Here is a 16639-nt window from a genome sequence, read left to right on the forward strand (position 1 = left end):
CACTATTTCAAATAAAACTGTGACCTCCGTATGGATGACATATTTGAAATATGGCTGGATTCTGTTTATCACGACTTCTGAATATTCAGATTATTGTGAATTATTTTTTTCCAATATTTTGAATCTGTTTGGAATTTCTATGCATATTTCAAAAACTTTTGTGATGTTTTGATGTGGTGATATTGTGATATTAAATCTCGAGGTTTTGGTTTGTATTAGATTCTGTACAAAAGCACCTTATAATAATCTACTTGGACCCTCAAGTCGTAGCTAATTTCTGCTAGCTATGGTTCTAGTAAGAGTCAGGTGGGATTTTTTTTTTTTTTAAATCAACTGGAATGATGTGAAATGTTGTTCTTTATACCTGGAAAAAAAACTTCTTTGCCCAAATGTCACAGGGGATGTGTTATATTGAGCACATCACTCGATAATGTCAGCATCAGCCCAGTCTGTCTAACGAAGGTCATCTGCTCTGCTTTTATTTACAAACACAAACCGTTGTCTCTCCAGAGCCTTCATTGAATACATATCTGACAAGCCGAAACCCCAAAACAATAAATGTTGAACTTCTCTCCAAACCCAATCAATGTCTCCAGAAAGCAGCGACTACAGCGATGCCGAGGTTCTCCCGGACTCGTATCCTTCAGCGCCAGCCGAGCCTCTCCCGGAATTCCTGCTGGAGCCGGAAGACGCTTTTATCGTGAAGAACCGGCCCGTCCAGCTCCGGTGCCGGGCATCGCCGGCCACGCAAATCTACTTCAAGTGCAACGGGGAGTGGGTCAATCAAAATGACCATGTCACCAGAGAAAGCTTGGACCAGGGCACAGGTGAAGTTCCAGCAAGGACACAATAACACACACTTTAGAAAAAAAACAGGATTGGAATTTCGATGTGATTCTTTGTTTTTCAACAAAAATTGCATTTTCTGTGCCAGTTTTGTTTTTTGCGAGTACTTAATTTGGTTAACTGTAACCTTAAGAAGGGATCTTTGTCAGGGTTGTTGTCTGCTCACACGAGGCTCACACGTGGGTGTGTGGCATAGGGTGCTTGCTTCCAAACTTTACCTCGCCTTTATTGTCTAGTGCTGTTAAAACTTGTCTCTGATTTGCCGACGCCATTAAAACCCAAACTGTGACAATTCACAAACATGGATCGATAAATTCTTGAAAAAAAAAAAGCAGTATCCTGCACTACGTCACATGGCACTATAGATTAGACTTTGGTTAATCGTGCAGCCCTAACACACACCTCAACAATGTTGGGTGCGTTACTGAAAAACAAGTAGTTTATTGTAGATAATTGAATCGAAGCAGACCACCTGAAACTGATTTAAAATAGCTTAATAACAAAAGAAATGGAAGAAACATGTGCAGCAACCTGTATCGGTGTAATCGAGAGACTTTGTTTTTTCGTCCGCCGTGGTTGTTGAATTCTCTGCTTTTCCCCGTCTGTTTGAAGGCAGAATAGTGACGTTTACCACCTATCAAGAACATGCATGTCTGCCTTTCGACCGTTCACACAGAAGTTGCATTCCAAAAGATGTGCATCGGATTCAGGACCACATATGAAAGTGTCCTGAGTCTGGTGTGAAAAAAAACAGATATGTGCCAGTCAGACGGACTTGAACAAATCGGATACAGGTTGCGTCCATGCAAAAAAAAATCAGATTTTCCTGCAGTATGAACCTAGCCCAAGTAATCCGTTACTCCTAACTCTGCAGCACAATGTCACCTTACATTTTACGGACCCAAAGAGCATGCTCAATTACAACTACATGTTCTATTACCTCCTTCGAGGTTTTATGTGCTGTACAACTGCGTTTGGCCTGCAGCCAACTTATTGTCGATGCGCATTATCACTCTCGATTTTTTTGATCCCACAGGCCTTGTGGTGAGGGAGGTTGACATTTCAGTGTCCAGGACCCAGGTTGAGGAGCTTTTTGGCTTGGAGGACTACTGGTGTCAGTGCGTCGCCTGGAGCTCAGCCGGCACCACCAAGAGCAACCGTGCCTACGTCCGCATTGCATGTCAGTCTTTTTTTTTTTTCAAATTTAATTAACTGTCAAGTATTTGTGTAAACAATCATGCTGTCATCCGGTATGAACGTGTGATTGACAGTTCTGTAGCGAAGGTACAAATGGAAGGACGAAATCTGACATACATGTCAGCGAGGGACTCAATGTCGTGCAAGTGTCACAAAGCAACCTTGGTGATGTGCTTTTGTTTTCTAGACTTGAGGAAAAACTTTGAGCAGGAACCTCTTGGGCGCGAAGTGCGACTGGACCAAGAAGTCCTGTTGCAGTGTCGACCCCCTGAAGGCATGCCCACTGCTGAGGTACCATTATTGTAAATGATTATTCCCATCTTTTTTCTACAGACATTTTACAGCTCTTGGGTAAAAGAAAAAAAATTAAGCTGGAAAATTTGTTTTCCCTTCATCTAATTCAAGTGGTGCCCACCAGCACCTGGTAGCTCAATGAGAACACCTGAGTAGACCACAGACCAGTTCTTCAAATGGCTCTCTGATGATCAGTCATTGTGATTTTTAAGGAAGTTTGATTGTAAATTGCATAACAAATCATTAGCCCTAATATTTTTATATTTGTAAACCACTCGGTGGCCTTAAACAAGGCAGAAATTTAAATAGACTTATCCTACATTACACTATTTAATAACTACAACCTAATAATAACAACATAGTAATGACATGATACATTTAGTTTAGAAAGCCATTTAAAACTGGAAGCCCTCCACACTAATGCTTCGCAAAAAAGTAGCTCCCAGCTTCAAAAAGGTTGGTGTCCTCTGTTCTGAATATTCCCTAAATGTTAATGAGTTACTTAAATTTGATTATATTTTCTATGTTTTTATCATTGCTTTCATGTAAATTTTTGTTGCTTGAATAACCTTTTTTTAAGCTCTTGAATAAAAAATAATTTGGGAGATAAAAGTATTCCATTTACACTGCATTACTACTAAAAATTACTATTTCCTAATTTGATTTATTAAACATGAGTGGGTCATTGTTAATCATTAGTATCTGGATTAATAGTTTATAAAAATTGCACTTTTCAACATTCTGCACTCTTTTCTTAGGAGAAGACATCATAGCCCTAACCCTGCATTTACTAATTCCTAGTAATTATTCATGCTTTATAAATAAACAAATTGGCATTTGCTTAATGCCGCTTAAAACTGTACGCTTATATTTAAATATTCTGCGTTCAAGCTTTAATCTGCTTGACAATAATTATTTGTGCTTGCAGAACATTATTTATCTACTGAAACCTTAGATTGAATTCATAAGTTTGTCACTTTAGTTGACCATTTATTTTTCTGCAGTATGCCATAAATATACACATATCTATGTTGTCTATATAATTGAATATTCACCTTAAAGACCCAATGTGTAATATACTGTCTAATGCAAATGAGAACGTGTGCCAAGAGCACAGCGTAGCAGAAAGATGCTAGAAAAACATGGCAGTGACTTTGAGGTAGGGATTCCACATATAAAAGAAACACGAATTTTTCGACATGTGATTTTTTTTTCTAAAAATGAACATTGGTAAGATAAATTATATATTTTTGCCTAGTACTCAAATCAATGTTGCTGTTTTTTACTGAAAAGTTTTTTGTACCACCAGGAGGTACTAAATATTACACACTGTACCTTTCAGAATTGTTGTTCTAGTCCAGGATATATTTCCTTAATCCTAGCAAGAAACATATATAAATACAAGAGCTTTTATCCATTATATCCAATGCCATCTCATTTCATATGCCTCGGTCTTTTATTTCAAATTATAATACTGTATTTTAAAAACTTCTTCAGGAGGGATTCTGTTATTTGGAAGAAAGTCCAAAATACAATACTAATTAGACACAACTTAACAAAATGATTTCGAATGCCTTACTAATTGAGGAAGCTTACTTGGTTATGCTCATTCAACAGACTCGTATTTTGCAGTAAATTACTTTATAAAACTGAAACAAGAAACATAAAATGCAATTACAAGTCTGTGTTAGCACTCCATCACAAATGTTCATGTAGCGTTATCTACTCGCCTCCACAACTTGGAGACACTTCCTCTTTCTGACTTATTTTAACGTGATTCCGTCTCCATGAAGGTGGACTGGCTGAAGAACGAAGATGTGATTGATCCTTCTCAGGACTCCAACTTCCTGATCACCATCGATCACAATTTAATCATCAAACAGGCCAGACTGTCTGACACGGCTAACTACACTTGCTTGGCTCGAAATGTGGTGGCCAAAAGACGAAGCAGCACTGCCACCGTCATAGTTTACGGTGATACATAGATTCTCTCCTCTTTATTTGTTTCTAGCACAAAACAATTGATGAAAATGTTTTGATTTTTTTTTTTTTACTCAATTATCTAAGTCCCATGTTTTCGAGACTCTAAGGCCCCAAATTTGGACTGAGATTTTAAAGTGTGCCTCATAACCAAGTGTGCCTTATATACTGCAGAATTCTGTGAATAAGATGAGAAATGCATACAGTAATTATTGGTATGCATTTCCACACAAGGTTTCACAATAATACCATATTTGAGCAATGATTGATCAAATCGATAAACATCGCATTTTCTTAGGTTAAACAGCCACTAGATTTCTTCACCTCCGCATCAATTACCTCTTGGTTTAATATGTATGCGTACGTAAAGAGCTTGTCTAGTATTTTGGTGACTTTCTGTTTTCTCCATTCTCTAATATTCATTGTGAAGATTTGCATAGTGCACTCTGATAGGTTAAACAGTCTCTCCACAACTTCTCATGCTCGTGCATATTAGACCAAGATGGTACTGACACAGGTAAAGACTTGTTTCACCTATCAGAATGCATTATGTAAATCAGTATTGTGGCACTGTGAGTAAAAATGGTGTGAGGATGAGATTATCTCTGATGCCTTGTCGAATGTCTTCTGTACAACTAGTGGTCTTTTAGTATAATGTCGGTGCTCGCGCTACCACTGCTCGGATTTGATTTTAACATTGTAGGCACAATGTTTTGCCATTTCAGTTAGAGGCGCATTATAATGCACAAACGCATTAATGCACAGATGCATTAATATGTACCTGTACACTCGGAAGCTTTTACTATAGTCTTAATTGTACGTACCTTATTGTCCGATGTGCCTTATGTATGAAAAATAAATGACATGAGACTTATTTTGGGGGGTGCGTCTCATAATCCAGTGCACCCTATAGTGCGTAAAGTATAATATATGATTTTTAATAAAAGTGGTTTGATATTATCAAATTTGTCATTTCCCAGTGAGCGGCGGCTGGTCTTCATGGACGGAATGGTCTGAGTGTAACACAAAATGTGGGCGGGGCTGGCAGCGACGGACCCGAAGCTGCACTAACCCCGCCCCTCTCAATGGAGGAGCCTTCTGTGAAGGACCCCCTTTCCAGAGGGTGACTTGTACCACACTTTGTCCAGGTTAGTGTCATTTGTCACCTTTCTAGTAACTACTGTTACCTCCATAATTGTTTTACTCTTCAAGATGATTCATCTTATGCTATTCATGAAAGATTTACAGAGGTCAAAATTATTTAAACACTCTGTCCTATCCCTGACCACCAAGTGTGAGAAGTTTTCTTTGGGGAACCCCTATCATTTAAAAATTACTGCTGGTTTATTTGAGTCAAGTCACATTTATTTGTATAGCCCTCAATTACAAAAGGTTTTAAATAGCTGCACTGACCACCATTACACCATTTCCTCATGTGAAACCAAGTTTTTAATAAAACCCCGCTTATTTTAGACATTTGTGGCCCTCAAGACCAATGCCGAGTACAGAGACCAGTGAAATTGGCAGAATTTTATATTCTAAAATAACAATTTCCTTTCTTTTCTGTTTCCTAGTACTTGATGATACAAGCTTATTTTCCCCGACACCTTGAAAGTTGTGGTCTTAATATTTTGTATTAATTTTTCAATATCCGTGTCCATCTTAACCACAAGTTACATGGTTGTCAAAAGGCAGTTTGACTGACAAATAGAACACTCGAACCGTAATCATAAATGTCCGGTTTGTTTCTGGTACTCCTATGATAAGCGAGGATGTTGCATCATCATTGCCGTCATGTAATTGCTCCCATTTTGTCATTCACATCCTGATCTGTGTGATTAATTCACTGTGACAGACCATTGCGACACTTGCAGCTTTGTCTGCCTCAAACCGAAAAAAGGCAACCCACCAATTGATACAGCAGCTACTTTTATCAATTATTCCTCAGAATAAATAACGATCTCTTAAAAAGTATTCCCAAAAAGTTTTGTTTTTCAATTAGGCACAGAACGTGTAGTGTTCCTCTCCAAAATTATGCAAACATCTTGCAAAATATTTCACAACCTGGGGGACTTGGTGTCAAAACTGACCCATCTGGGTTGTTTTCTGTAGGGCTGTGACATCATTGAAGAGAGAAAACACATTTTTAAATGCCGAATACCATTAATACCACATGTAAGGCAAACTCTGACACAGACAGCGATTGTAGTGAACAACGATTGCATAACTTTCATTTCTGCTTGGAGGTAGGCGATTGTGGCTTTTCGTCAGTATTTTTTTGCTGCTTGTGTCACGGTTGGTATAATTTTCATCTGGCTAGCTCCCCATTAGCATCAGGGCTGACGATGGTATTCCTGTTTTGTTTGCTCTCGGTTGGCGCTCGTCGGCTTGCCACTGTGTGTCATTTGTCTAAATAGTCTGGCATAAGTGTCAGTTTTGCCATGTCCCTTTTGTTTATTCCCAGCCAGCTTTGCATTTGTCACCATAGTCATTGCTGCTTTTCGTTGATGGTTGATGTTGTTCCTTGATTTGTTTATTTCGGGCCGATTTCGCGTTCATTGCCGTAGCAGTTGCTGCTTTTCGTTGTTGGTTCCTGGTTAGCCAGGCTACTTCACCGCATGTTTTTTGATCAGCTAGCCTGGCTTTGCTGACCTTTTTTGGGCATTTGGGTTGGCCATTGTCACATTTCTTGTGTTTCTTTCTTCTCCCTTTTTTCTTTTCTTTGTTTTTGTGTTTGTGTTTGTCTTGCTGTCGGTCAACCGTCTTGAGGGATATGACCAGGGTAGATAAAAAGATAGATGTTGCCATGTTTCTTGTTTAGTTTATTTCCGGCCGGCTTTGCGTTTGTCGCTATAGCCATTGCTGCTTTCCTTCGTTTGTATCTGGTTAGCCTGACTGGTCACCACTGTTTTTTTGGTCAGCTCGCCTTGCGTTAACACTGGTTTTGCCATGTTTCTTGGTTTGTGTTATTCCCGTCTGGCTTCGGGTTTGTCGCCTTAGCCGTTGTCGCATTTTGTTGTTGGTTTCTGCTTAGGCTGGCTGCTCCATGCATGATTTTTGATCGGCTAGCCTTGCGCCTTTTGTGGATCTGTCCCGGTTAGCCTTGTGTTGCTGGTTCATGTGTTTTATTTTTGCCAGTTAGCCTCTTCATGGCTGCTTGCTCTTTGTTGTACCATTACTGCATCCACTTGCAAAAAGCCAGGGCAATCTCCACAAAAACTACCAAAACATTATTTAAAACACGCAAAACTTTTTCGACTAATTAACATGTGAAACAATATTGGGACTGGTTTGCTAGGGTGCTGGTGTTCTTCTGATGACGGCGCTGCTCAGGATGACAAGACAAGACATGCTGACTTCAAAATGCATTATCTCAGAAAAAAATCAAATATACAGAAGAAATATATACAGGACTGTCTCAAAAAATTAGAATATTGTGATAAAGTTCTTTATTTTCTGTAATGCAATTAAAAAAACAAAAATGTCATACATTCTGGATTCATTACACATTAACTGAACTATTTCAAGCCTTTTATTATTTGAATATTGCTGAATTTGGCTTACAGCTTAAGAAAACTCAAAGATCCTATCTCAAAATATTAGAATATCATGAAAAAGTATACAAGTAGGCTATTCAACTAATCACCTGAATCATCTAATTAACTCGAAACACCTTGCGAGGGTTTCCTGAGCCTTAAAAACACTCAGCTTGGTTCAGTAAACTAAATCACAAGTATGAGGAAGACTGCTGATCTAACTGCTGTCCAGAGGACCATCATTGATACCCTCCATCAGGAGGGTAAGACACAAAAAGAAATTTCTCAAAGAGCAGGCTGTTCACAGAGTGCAGTTTCAAAGCATATCCACAAAAAGTCTGTTGGAAGGGAAAAATGTGGCCGGAAACACTGCACAACCAAGAGAGATGACCGCAGCCTTAACAAAATTGTGAAGAAGAGCCGCTTCCAGAATTTGGGGGAGCTTCAAAGACAGTGGGCTGAAGCTGGAGTCCAGGTATCAAAAGCCACAGTTCACAGACGTGTCCGGGAAATGGGCTACAATAGCCGTATTCCCATGGTCAAGCCACTTCTGAACTCAAGACAACGGAAGAAGCGTCTGACTTGGGCTATGGAGAAGAAGCACTGGACAGTTGCAGAGTGGTCCAAAGTCCTCTTTTCAGACGAAAGCAAGTTTTGCATTTCATTTGGAAGTCAAGTCGCCAGAGTCTGGAGAAAGGCTGGAGAGGAGCAAAATCCAAGTTGCTTGAAATCCAGTGTGAAGTTCCCACAGTCAGCAATGGTTTGGGGAGCCATGTCAGCTGCTGGTGTTGGTCCACTGTGTTTCATCAAGTCCAGAGTAAATGCAACTGTGTACCAAGAGATTTTAGAGCACTACATGCTTCCATCTGCTGAAAAGCTCTATGGAGATGAGGATTTCATTTTCCAGCATGATCTGGCACCTGCCCACAGTGCCAAAACCACCAGTAACTAGTGCACTGACCATGGCATCACTGTCCTTGATTGGCCTGCTAATTCCCCTGACCTGAACCCCATCGAGAATTTGTGGGGTATAGTTAAGAAGAAGATGAAAGACACCAGACCTACAAATGCAAATGAGCTGAAGGCCGCTATCGAAGCATCCTGGGCATCAATAACACCTCAGCAATGCCACAGGCTGATTGCCTCCATGCCACGCCGGATTGATGCAGTAATCCGTGCAAAAGGATTCCCAACCAAGTACTGAGTGCATCAATGGACATTTTCAAATGTTTGATTTAGTTTTGCTGTTATAAAATAATTTTTTTACTTGGTCTGAGGAAGTATTCTAATATTTTGAGATAGGATTTTTGAGTTTTTTTCAGCTGTAAGCCAAAATCAGCAATATTCAAATAATGAAAGGCTTGAAATAGTTCAGTTGATGTGTAATGAATCCAGAATGTATGACATTTTTGTTTTTTTAATTGCATTACAGAAAATAAAGAACTTTATCACAATATTCTAATTTTCTCAGACAGTCCTGTATATTTCTTATTCAAAAACCTTGTACTATTTTCGCGCATTTTGCATGTTCAAGAATTTAGGATTACCTTAAAATAAGAGCTACTTTATGAGGTCCACCTAACTTTTCTAACTCTCTGTCATCATCACAGTCGATGGGGGCTGGACGGAATGGACCAAGTGGTCGGCTTGCAGCACGGAGTGCACCCATTGGAGGAGCCGCGAATGCCAAGCCCCCCCACCCAGAAACGGGGGCAAACACTGCAGCGGCAGCATGATGGAGAGCAAAAATTGTACCGAGGGCCTCTGTGCACGCAGTAAGTCATCTGAACCGATTGTGCACCGTAAATTGGGTTGCACTCCGGGATAGATAGAAAGCAGCCGGTAGAGTATATAAAATCAATTGTCATCATAGTGTGAATTGTGGATAATAGTAGTCATAGGTCATAAAATGCAGCAAAAAAGCTAGTTCATTCGAAATTTTACTGTTGAAGTTTTTTTTTTTAAATCCGGACTATAGAGCGCACCTGATTATATGCACCCATTACTTTTGTAAAAAGACAGTTTTTGTACATACATAAACTGTATTGGGCTATAAGTGTAGGTGCCTACACTGTAATATCAGATATTTACAAAGAATGAGGGGTTCTTTCAACAGTGCCTGGAACAATTTTCATTACAAAATAATCCGGTTTTGAAAAGAAATGCTTTAAACCAAAATTGCTAAAAACACAGATAGAATGTTTGTTTGTAGCCTAAAAACACTCTTTCGTGTTATATGCTTTTTTTGTGTCATATTTATTACATACATTTCTTGTTTTGTGGAAGATGTCACAAGTTTTTTCCTTTTTTTAGTCCCTTTTTTATTTATTTTCTTTCAAATAGTGAAATAAACAAATAAAATTAATGTGGCAGTAATACAGCAAAAGAGCACACTAAATGTCAAAGGGAATGCATTTATATAGGGCTTTTCAAGTCACTGAAGACCTCCCAAAGCGCTCTACAATGTATTTCACACTTGCCCATTCACACACACACTCACACACCGATAGCGGCGTCATCCATACAAGACACCTACCTGTTTATAAGGGGCATTTAGGGGTTCAATGTCTTGCCCAAGGACGTTTCAAAATTTTAATTGTAAAATAAAATCTCCAAAATGTGCTCATTTTAAGTGTAATTTTTCTAGATTTAAGCCATTCTTTTCTCGGAAAATAAGAATATTTATATTTAATACATGCAAAATTATCTTTCCTAGCTCTTGGTAGATTTTTTTGTTCTCGTTTTAGCATTGTTTTCGTAATCATTGTAACGATTTTGACCTTATAAAAAGTCTTATTTGATCTATAAACTGTCCATATCGTTGTACAAGCCACATGGTCTAGGACGTAGGAAAAAAGTGAGGTGTATAAGTACGTTTTTACGGTAAATGACGATCTCATCGCTCAACCTTAAATACACAGTAGATCCGAGCCAAAGTTTCATTTGCTTAGGATCGGAGCGAGTATAGATTTTCTCAGGCCTCCATCAAGACAAATCCCCTTCGATTATATTTGTCGCCCCGGGCGGTCATTCGAATGATAATAGAACGACTTTCGGAAAGTGATTTCTTCCCACAGTTGAGCCTTTTTTGGGGGGAGATTTTGGAGCGAAAGGTGCGAAGAACATGAACCCTGCAGTGGGCGAGAAGGAAGAAGAAAAATAGCAGCATCCCAGACAGATGTTAGAAGAGGGAACATGTTAGACGTCAAAGTGAGAAGGCGCATCAGAAAAAGATGGAGAGCTAGAGACGGCAGGAGAGAAATAAGCAACACATCAGAGTTGAAAAATTAGCGTGCGTTAGAATGAGTCAGACTCGGCATATTAGAATCCAAGACACACACAAGCTTTCGGAACCTTTAAACGACGATTAGAAGCCTCAAACGGACGCAATTTTGTGAATGTCTCACTTGATAGATTTGTTTTTATCGTTTCACATGGTATTCGTGGTCATTTAATTAGGGGCACTTGCAAGGTTTCAAGTTAGTCTGGCAATATTTTATTATGCATTATTTCATTTTATTCTATTTCACCACTTATCTGCTCTCAGAATTTTAACTTTTACTTATTTTGTTTATATTACCCTATTCTAGGTTTTGTACCCAAAATCTTCATCCTAATATATGTTTTTCTAAGATGAATTTTTTTTTTAACAATTGTATTGGTGATGAACCCCTCTCACATAAAGCTTTATAAAGCTGCAATTTACGTTGCCCGAAGCACTTTACAAAGCAATATATTCAATTATTTAAGGGGATTACGGCTCACTCGCTAATGCTCACACACCTGTGGCAACATACGAAATATTTTCCTCTTTAAATGTAAATAACCTCCAAAGCATAAGAGTATTTCTAAAGCTCATATTTGGTTGTGATATATCAATAAGTGTGGTGGCCATCTTACTAGCACCTAGCTTGGGCTATGCTAACTGTGTGTATTGTTGGGTATTTTAGATTCTAACCATTCCTCGGATTACATCCTTCTTCTTCTTCACCAAAGAATAAATAAAAACATTGTAAACGGTCATATTAGTGATTAAAAAAAGTTTTATTTAAACTATGTTTCCTGAAGCATTTTCCAAAAAACACACGTGGCAAGAAAATGACAGATTTTCTTCTTTAAATGTAAGTTACCTCTAAAATACACAAGACTATTACTGAAGCCTATATTTGGTTGTGATAAATCAATTTGTGATGGCCATCATGCTAGCAGCTGGCTTGCGCTATGATAACTGCGTGAATTGTTTGGTGCTGTTCATGTATTTCAAATTTTAACCATCCCTAAAGTTCTTCTTTCAAGTCAAGTCATTTTTATTTGTGTAGCCCTTAATCACAAAGAGTCTCAAAGAGCTGCACAGGTTAATGCACAGACTATTATTTCAGACTATTATTACACCATCACCTGATCTGAAACCCACATGAGGGCAAGAAAAACTCAAAAACCTCAACATGAGGAAAATGAAGAAACCTTGAGAAGGGACCGCACATGTGGTAATCCCCCTTTCAGGATGACCAGGCTGCAATCGATGTTGCATTTACAAATAGTACAGAGATATTGTCAACAGAAATATAGGTTATTCACATGCTATAGAGTAGAAGTGTGTTTTAAGCTTAGATTTAAAAAATCATATTAGTAATGAAAAACAACCTTTATCTACAATAATGGTTGTCTAACGCACTGTGGTGGGTAGGTGGGTGGATCCTTTAATCGCATGGGTTATAGGGGCATCATTTCCTGTGGTATGTCTTGGGCAAGTACAGCCGGGTAGCACCTATCCCTCTTCGGGCCAACAATTTACTAAGTGTTATATGATCCCCTTTTTTAAAGAAGACTATAGCTAACCTGATCATGCTAATGCACTTGTGGTTCCATCCGGAAGAAATTCTCTTGAAAAGAAAATAACCTCCAAAGTATACTGGCTTATTTCAGATGCCCCTATGTGATAAAACATTAAGTTTCATGTCCATCATGCTAGAAACTAGCTTGCACTATGCTAACTATAGTTGAAGGTATTGTTGGATACATTAATCAAAACATGACACACAAAAAAAAAAACTAATGCTGAGAGTGAGCATGGCCAAATATGGTCACCTTACGCCCCCTCCCCTAAGAAAATTTGACAAATCTATTTCTGATTCTAATCATCCCTCAATTAGGATCATTTTTTCCCCCTGTAAAATAAATAAATTAATGAATAAACGTATAACAATCGTTTGGTTATGAAAAAAAACAAAGCTTTATCTCCAGTATATGTTGCTAAAAACCCTTTACTAAGCCTTTACGAAACCGTGGCTAAATTGCTAATGCTAACACATTTGTTTCAGCATACCAACAATTTTTCTCTTAAATGTAAATAACCTCCAAAATATCCAAGAGTATTTCAAAAGCCCTTATTCATTTCAATGAGTGATGGGTCCACCATGCCAGCTGCAAGCGTGCGCTAGGCTAACTGTGTTTATCGTTGGTATGTTAAACTCGTCTTCAAGTTATATCCTTCTTCTTTCTCTGTAAAATATTTCATTTGGTATTTACTATGTCATATAATTGATGTTAATAAAGTAGAATGATGGTGTTCGCACATTTTGCCAACTGAGAAGAAAGTTTTTAGCCGTCTCATACCGTTAGCGCAACTTCAACATTTTCCACCTCATTTGTGTTATTCATTTGAGCCCTGTTTATTGCCATTTTCTGTCAGAAAAATAAAAGTAAAAAAATAATAAAAAATAATGATACTGACCTTGCTATTAGACCATTCAGTTTTGATTACTCTTTTTTTTTTTAATCAGCAGGCTTATTCCTGATATGGTTTGATTTCATATGATTTCATATTTTTTTCTGTTTTCTGTTTTTTCTTCTGTTCATACAGATAAAAAGGTTTCTATTGAACATGCAAGCCATTGTAAGTCCGCCCACCACCATGAAATCACCTTTTTTTCCCCTTGCTTCCTTATGCTCCTAACTTTTGCGTTGCGTACGCCGTTATCTCTTGTTCTCACCTTCCTTTCTTCCCTTCACATCACAGAACAAACTGAAAACTGTATCACGGAATTTACAGAAAGTCAAAAGTTTTTAAATGACGGGATGGGTTCCATAGCGCAGTGGGCTAATCTGTGGTTTGGTTTCTGAGTTAAAGTGATGCTAATTCCTTTAGCGCGACATGACAAGGGCTCAGGGGAGCCAAGCCTTGGTAATGCACCTCATTCCCTTTTGTTCCGTCTTGGGTAATGAGTGCCGACGGCTGTCGGATTTGCTTCTGGCGTGGAACGAGAACTTGGAGGCGCTCCTCAGTGTCGGTTTCCTCGTCCTATCAACAAAAGGGACATTATCGCTTTTTTTTTAAACTTTTTTTTTCAATCAGATTGACTCTTCTTATATTTGTGTTATCCTGCCTTTTTTATACAATTATTCCAATTGTATTTTAAAGGTACATTGCAGAGTTAAAGTTCTTATTTACCTTGTTTTTTTGTGTGTGTTTTTTACTACATTTTGTATTTGTTTAAGTCGATTTTTTCCTCAACTTTTGCAGCTCCCAAATGCAAAAACTCTTGTTAAAACATTCAGGTAGTAAAATAATGAAATAAATTGTAAAATCAGAAAAACATCCGTAATATACAATAGAATTTATGAGCGGAACGGCAGCGGTAGGGTTAGCGTGTCTGCGGCACAGTTCTAAGCTCTTAGGTTCAAACCCAGCTACCAGCCTGCCTATGTGGAGTTTGCATGTTCTCCCCGTGCCTGCGCGGGTTTTCTCTGGGCAATCCGGTTTCCTCCCACATTACAAAAACATGCATTTCAGGTTAATTGGCCAGTCCAAATTGTCCCGAGGTCTGAATGAGCGAGTGAGTTGTCAGTCTCTGTGTCCCCTGCATCTAGCTGGCAACCAGTTCAGGGTGTCCCCTGCCCACTGCCTGAAGATAGCTGGATAAGTGGTGCAGATAATGGGTTCAGATAAAGGATAAAATATACAGGGTATTTTTAAAAATTTGATATATCCGTTATAATAATTACTTTTTAATAGGATATCTGTTTCCCTGTTCTAGATTACAGACTTAATGTGTGTCGTGTTTCAGGCATATTAGTGAAATCGTTCACAAAATCTAAATAATTTTGAATTTTCTCATTTAGATTTGGAACAATAAATCCTATGATCTTCAACATGAATACTTAATAAATGTATTTGCCCTCGTCGTGTACTACCTATGATAGTTACATCTGAAAAGATATAACATTTTTTAAACATTTTGTAAAATTACAACAAGCAGCTAAAATGTGTGTACATTTTGTATTTCGGATGCAAACGCCCCAGAGAAAGGGAGAAAGGAAAGTGCAATAACAGCAGTTACAATTTAAGCCAAATGTGGAAGGAACAATCAACTTTCTAACACCTGGCGTCCACATGCGTGGACATAAATGCACTTTGAAGAAGCTCAGGTCTAAGAAGGTTCAAATTCAAATGAATACGTAAAAGAGAGAAATAGTAACCCCCACAATGCACCTTTGAAGAAACAAGCTCTGAGTGTATTGACTTTCATACTGTCTTGTGACGTATTTTCTGCCAATAGCATATCGGTAATGATTATTCATCACTATATCTTTTTTAGGAAAAATAAATTAGAAATCAGAGGTGGGTAGAGTAGTCGAAACTCTTACTCATTTAAGACTACTGTTACTTAAGAATAACATAAGAGAAAAAAGAAAATGAAAGACTTTGATAAATCCGCGTACTTACATGGAGGGGATTTAAGTTGCTTAGTAACAGCTTCAATGTAGCAAAATGTAGAGGAGTAAGAGTAACGTTTCTTCTTCACAATTTTATTGAAGGTTTTGTGAAAATACTCCGAGAAGTACAAAATGTCCCAAAACTTACTCAAGTGAATGTAACAGTAAATGTAACCCGTTATAACCCATCTCTGTTAAAAATTAGCAAAATCATATACCCATATTGGACATATACAGTATGTGGTATCAGTACTTTGCCCTGGTTGCTTTTTCGTCATTTAATCAGAAAGTAGAAATTTGACAATACATGACAATGATCTAAAAAAAAATATGACCTTCATGTTATAAAGTTACAAAGGTAGTTTTTAAAAGTTGTTTTCTGTTGTAGATTTTTTCAAGCAACATTATTTTTTCAAAAGTTCTACTGGTATCAGTACCTGGTACTGTATACAGCGATCAGTGATTATTCAAGCAAATAATCCTCGCAATGGCACCGGTCTCATATACAGTATATTACAGTTGTCTATGCTCACATTCATAACATTTGTTAACAATGTTCTTCCTTGGATATCTTAAAAAATATGTTGTACTAGTTATTATTACTTTCCCTTTTTGCACAGCGCTAGCACCAGAGATGGGTGTGGCGGTGTATGCCGGCCTGGTGGGGGCGCTACTCCTGTGCGTGATCCTGGTGCTGTGTGTGGGCGTACTGGCTTACCGCCGAAGATGCAGCCACTTCCACGGCGATATCACTGATTCTTCTTCTGCTCTCGCCGCAACTTTCCATCCCGGCAACTACAAACCACCCAGACAAGGCAAATATTTTGCTTCCTAGTTTATTTTCTCTGTTTTCGAGGAGAGTGATGAGCAACAATAATCTGAGTATGGATGTTAAGAGGGGACTGTATGAGAGTGTGAATGTGCCGACTGTGTTGTATGGTGCAGAGACTTGAAGCCTGAACGCAGATTTGAGAAGGAAATTAAATGTTTTTGAGATTAAGTGATTGAGGAGTATGTTAGGAGTGACTAGATTGGATAGATTGAGAAATGAAATTGTGAGAGACGGAACT

General features: G+C 38.3%; 1 protein-coding gene across 2 annotated transcripts in view; it reads left to right on the forward strand.

Moving 5' to 3' along the window:
* Window positions 1–16639, forward strand: part of unc5b (unc-5 netrin receptor B) — a 97243-nt gene that overhangs the window by 68767 nt on the left and 11837 nt on the right. Inside the window, exons 2-9 of one of the 2 annotated variants that reach the window (XM_088351417.1) lie at window positions 597–827; window positions 1883–2026; window positions 2231–2334; window positions 4131–4311; window positions 5298–5465; window positions 9464–9628; window positions 13717–13749; window positions 16190–16384. In XM_088351417.1, coding sequence (XP_088207543.1) covers window positions 597–827; window positions 1883–2026; window positions 2231–2334; window positions 4131–4311; window positions 5298–5465; window positions 9464–9628; window positions 13717–13749; window positions 16190–16384 — 1221 coding nt within the window. The remainder of the gene's footprint in view (window positions 1–596; window positions 828–1882; window positions 2027–2230; window positions 2335–4130; window positions 4312–5297; window positions 5466–9463; window positions 9629–13716; window positions 13750–16189; window positions 16385–16639) is intronic. The other variant, XM_088351418.1, reaches the window with a different exon arrangement.

Source organism: Urocampus carinirostris, chromosome 13 (genome assembly GCF_059441175.1).
Source record: "Urocampus carinirostris isolate Australia breed hairy pipefish chromosome 13, RoL_Ucar_1.0, whole genome shotgun sequence".
NCBI lineage: Eukaryota > Metazoa > Chordata > Actinopteri > Syngnathiformes > Syngnathidae > Urocampus > Urocampus carinirostris.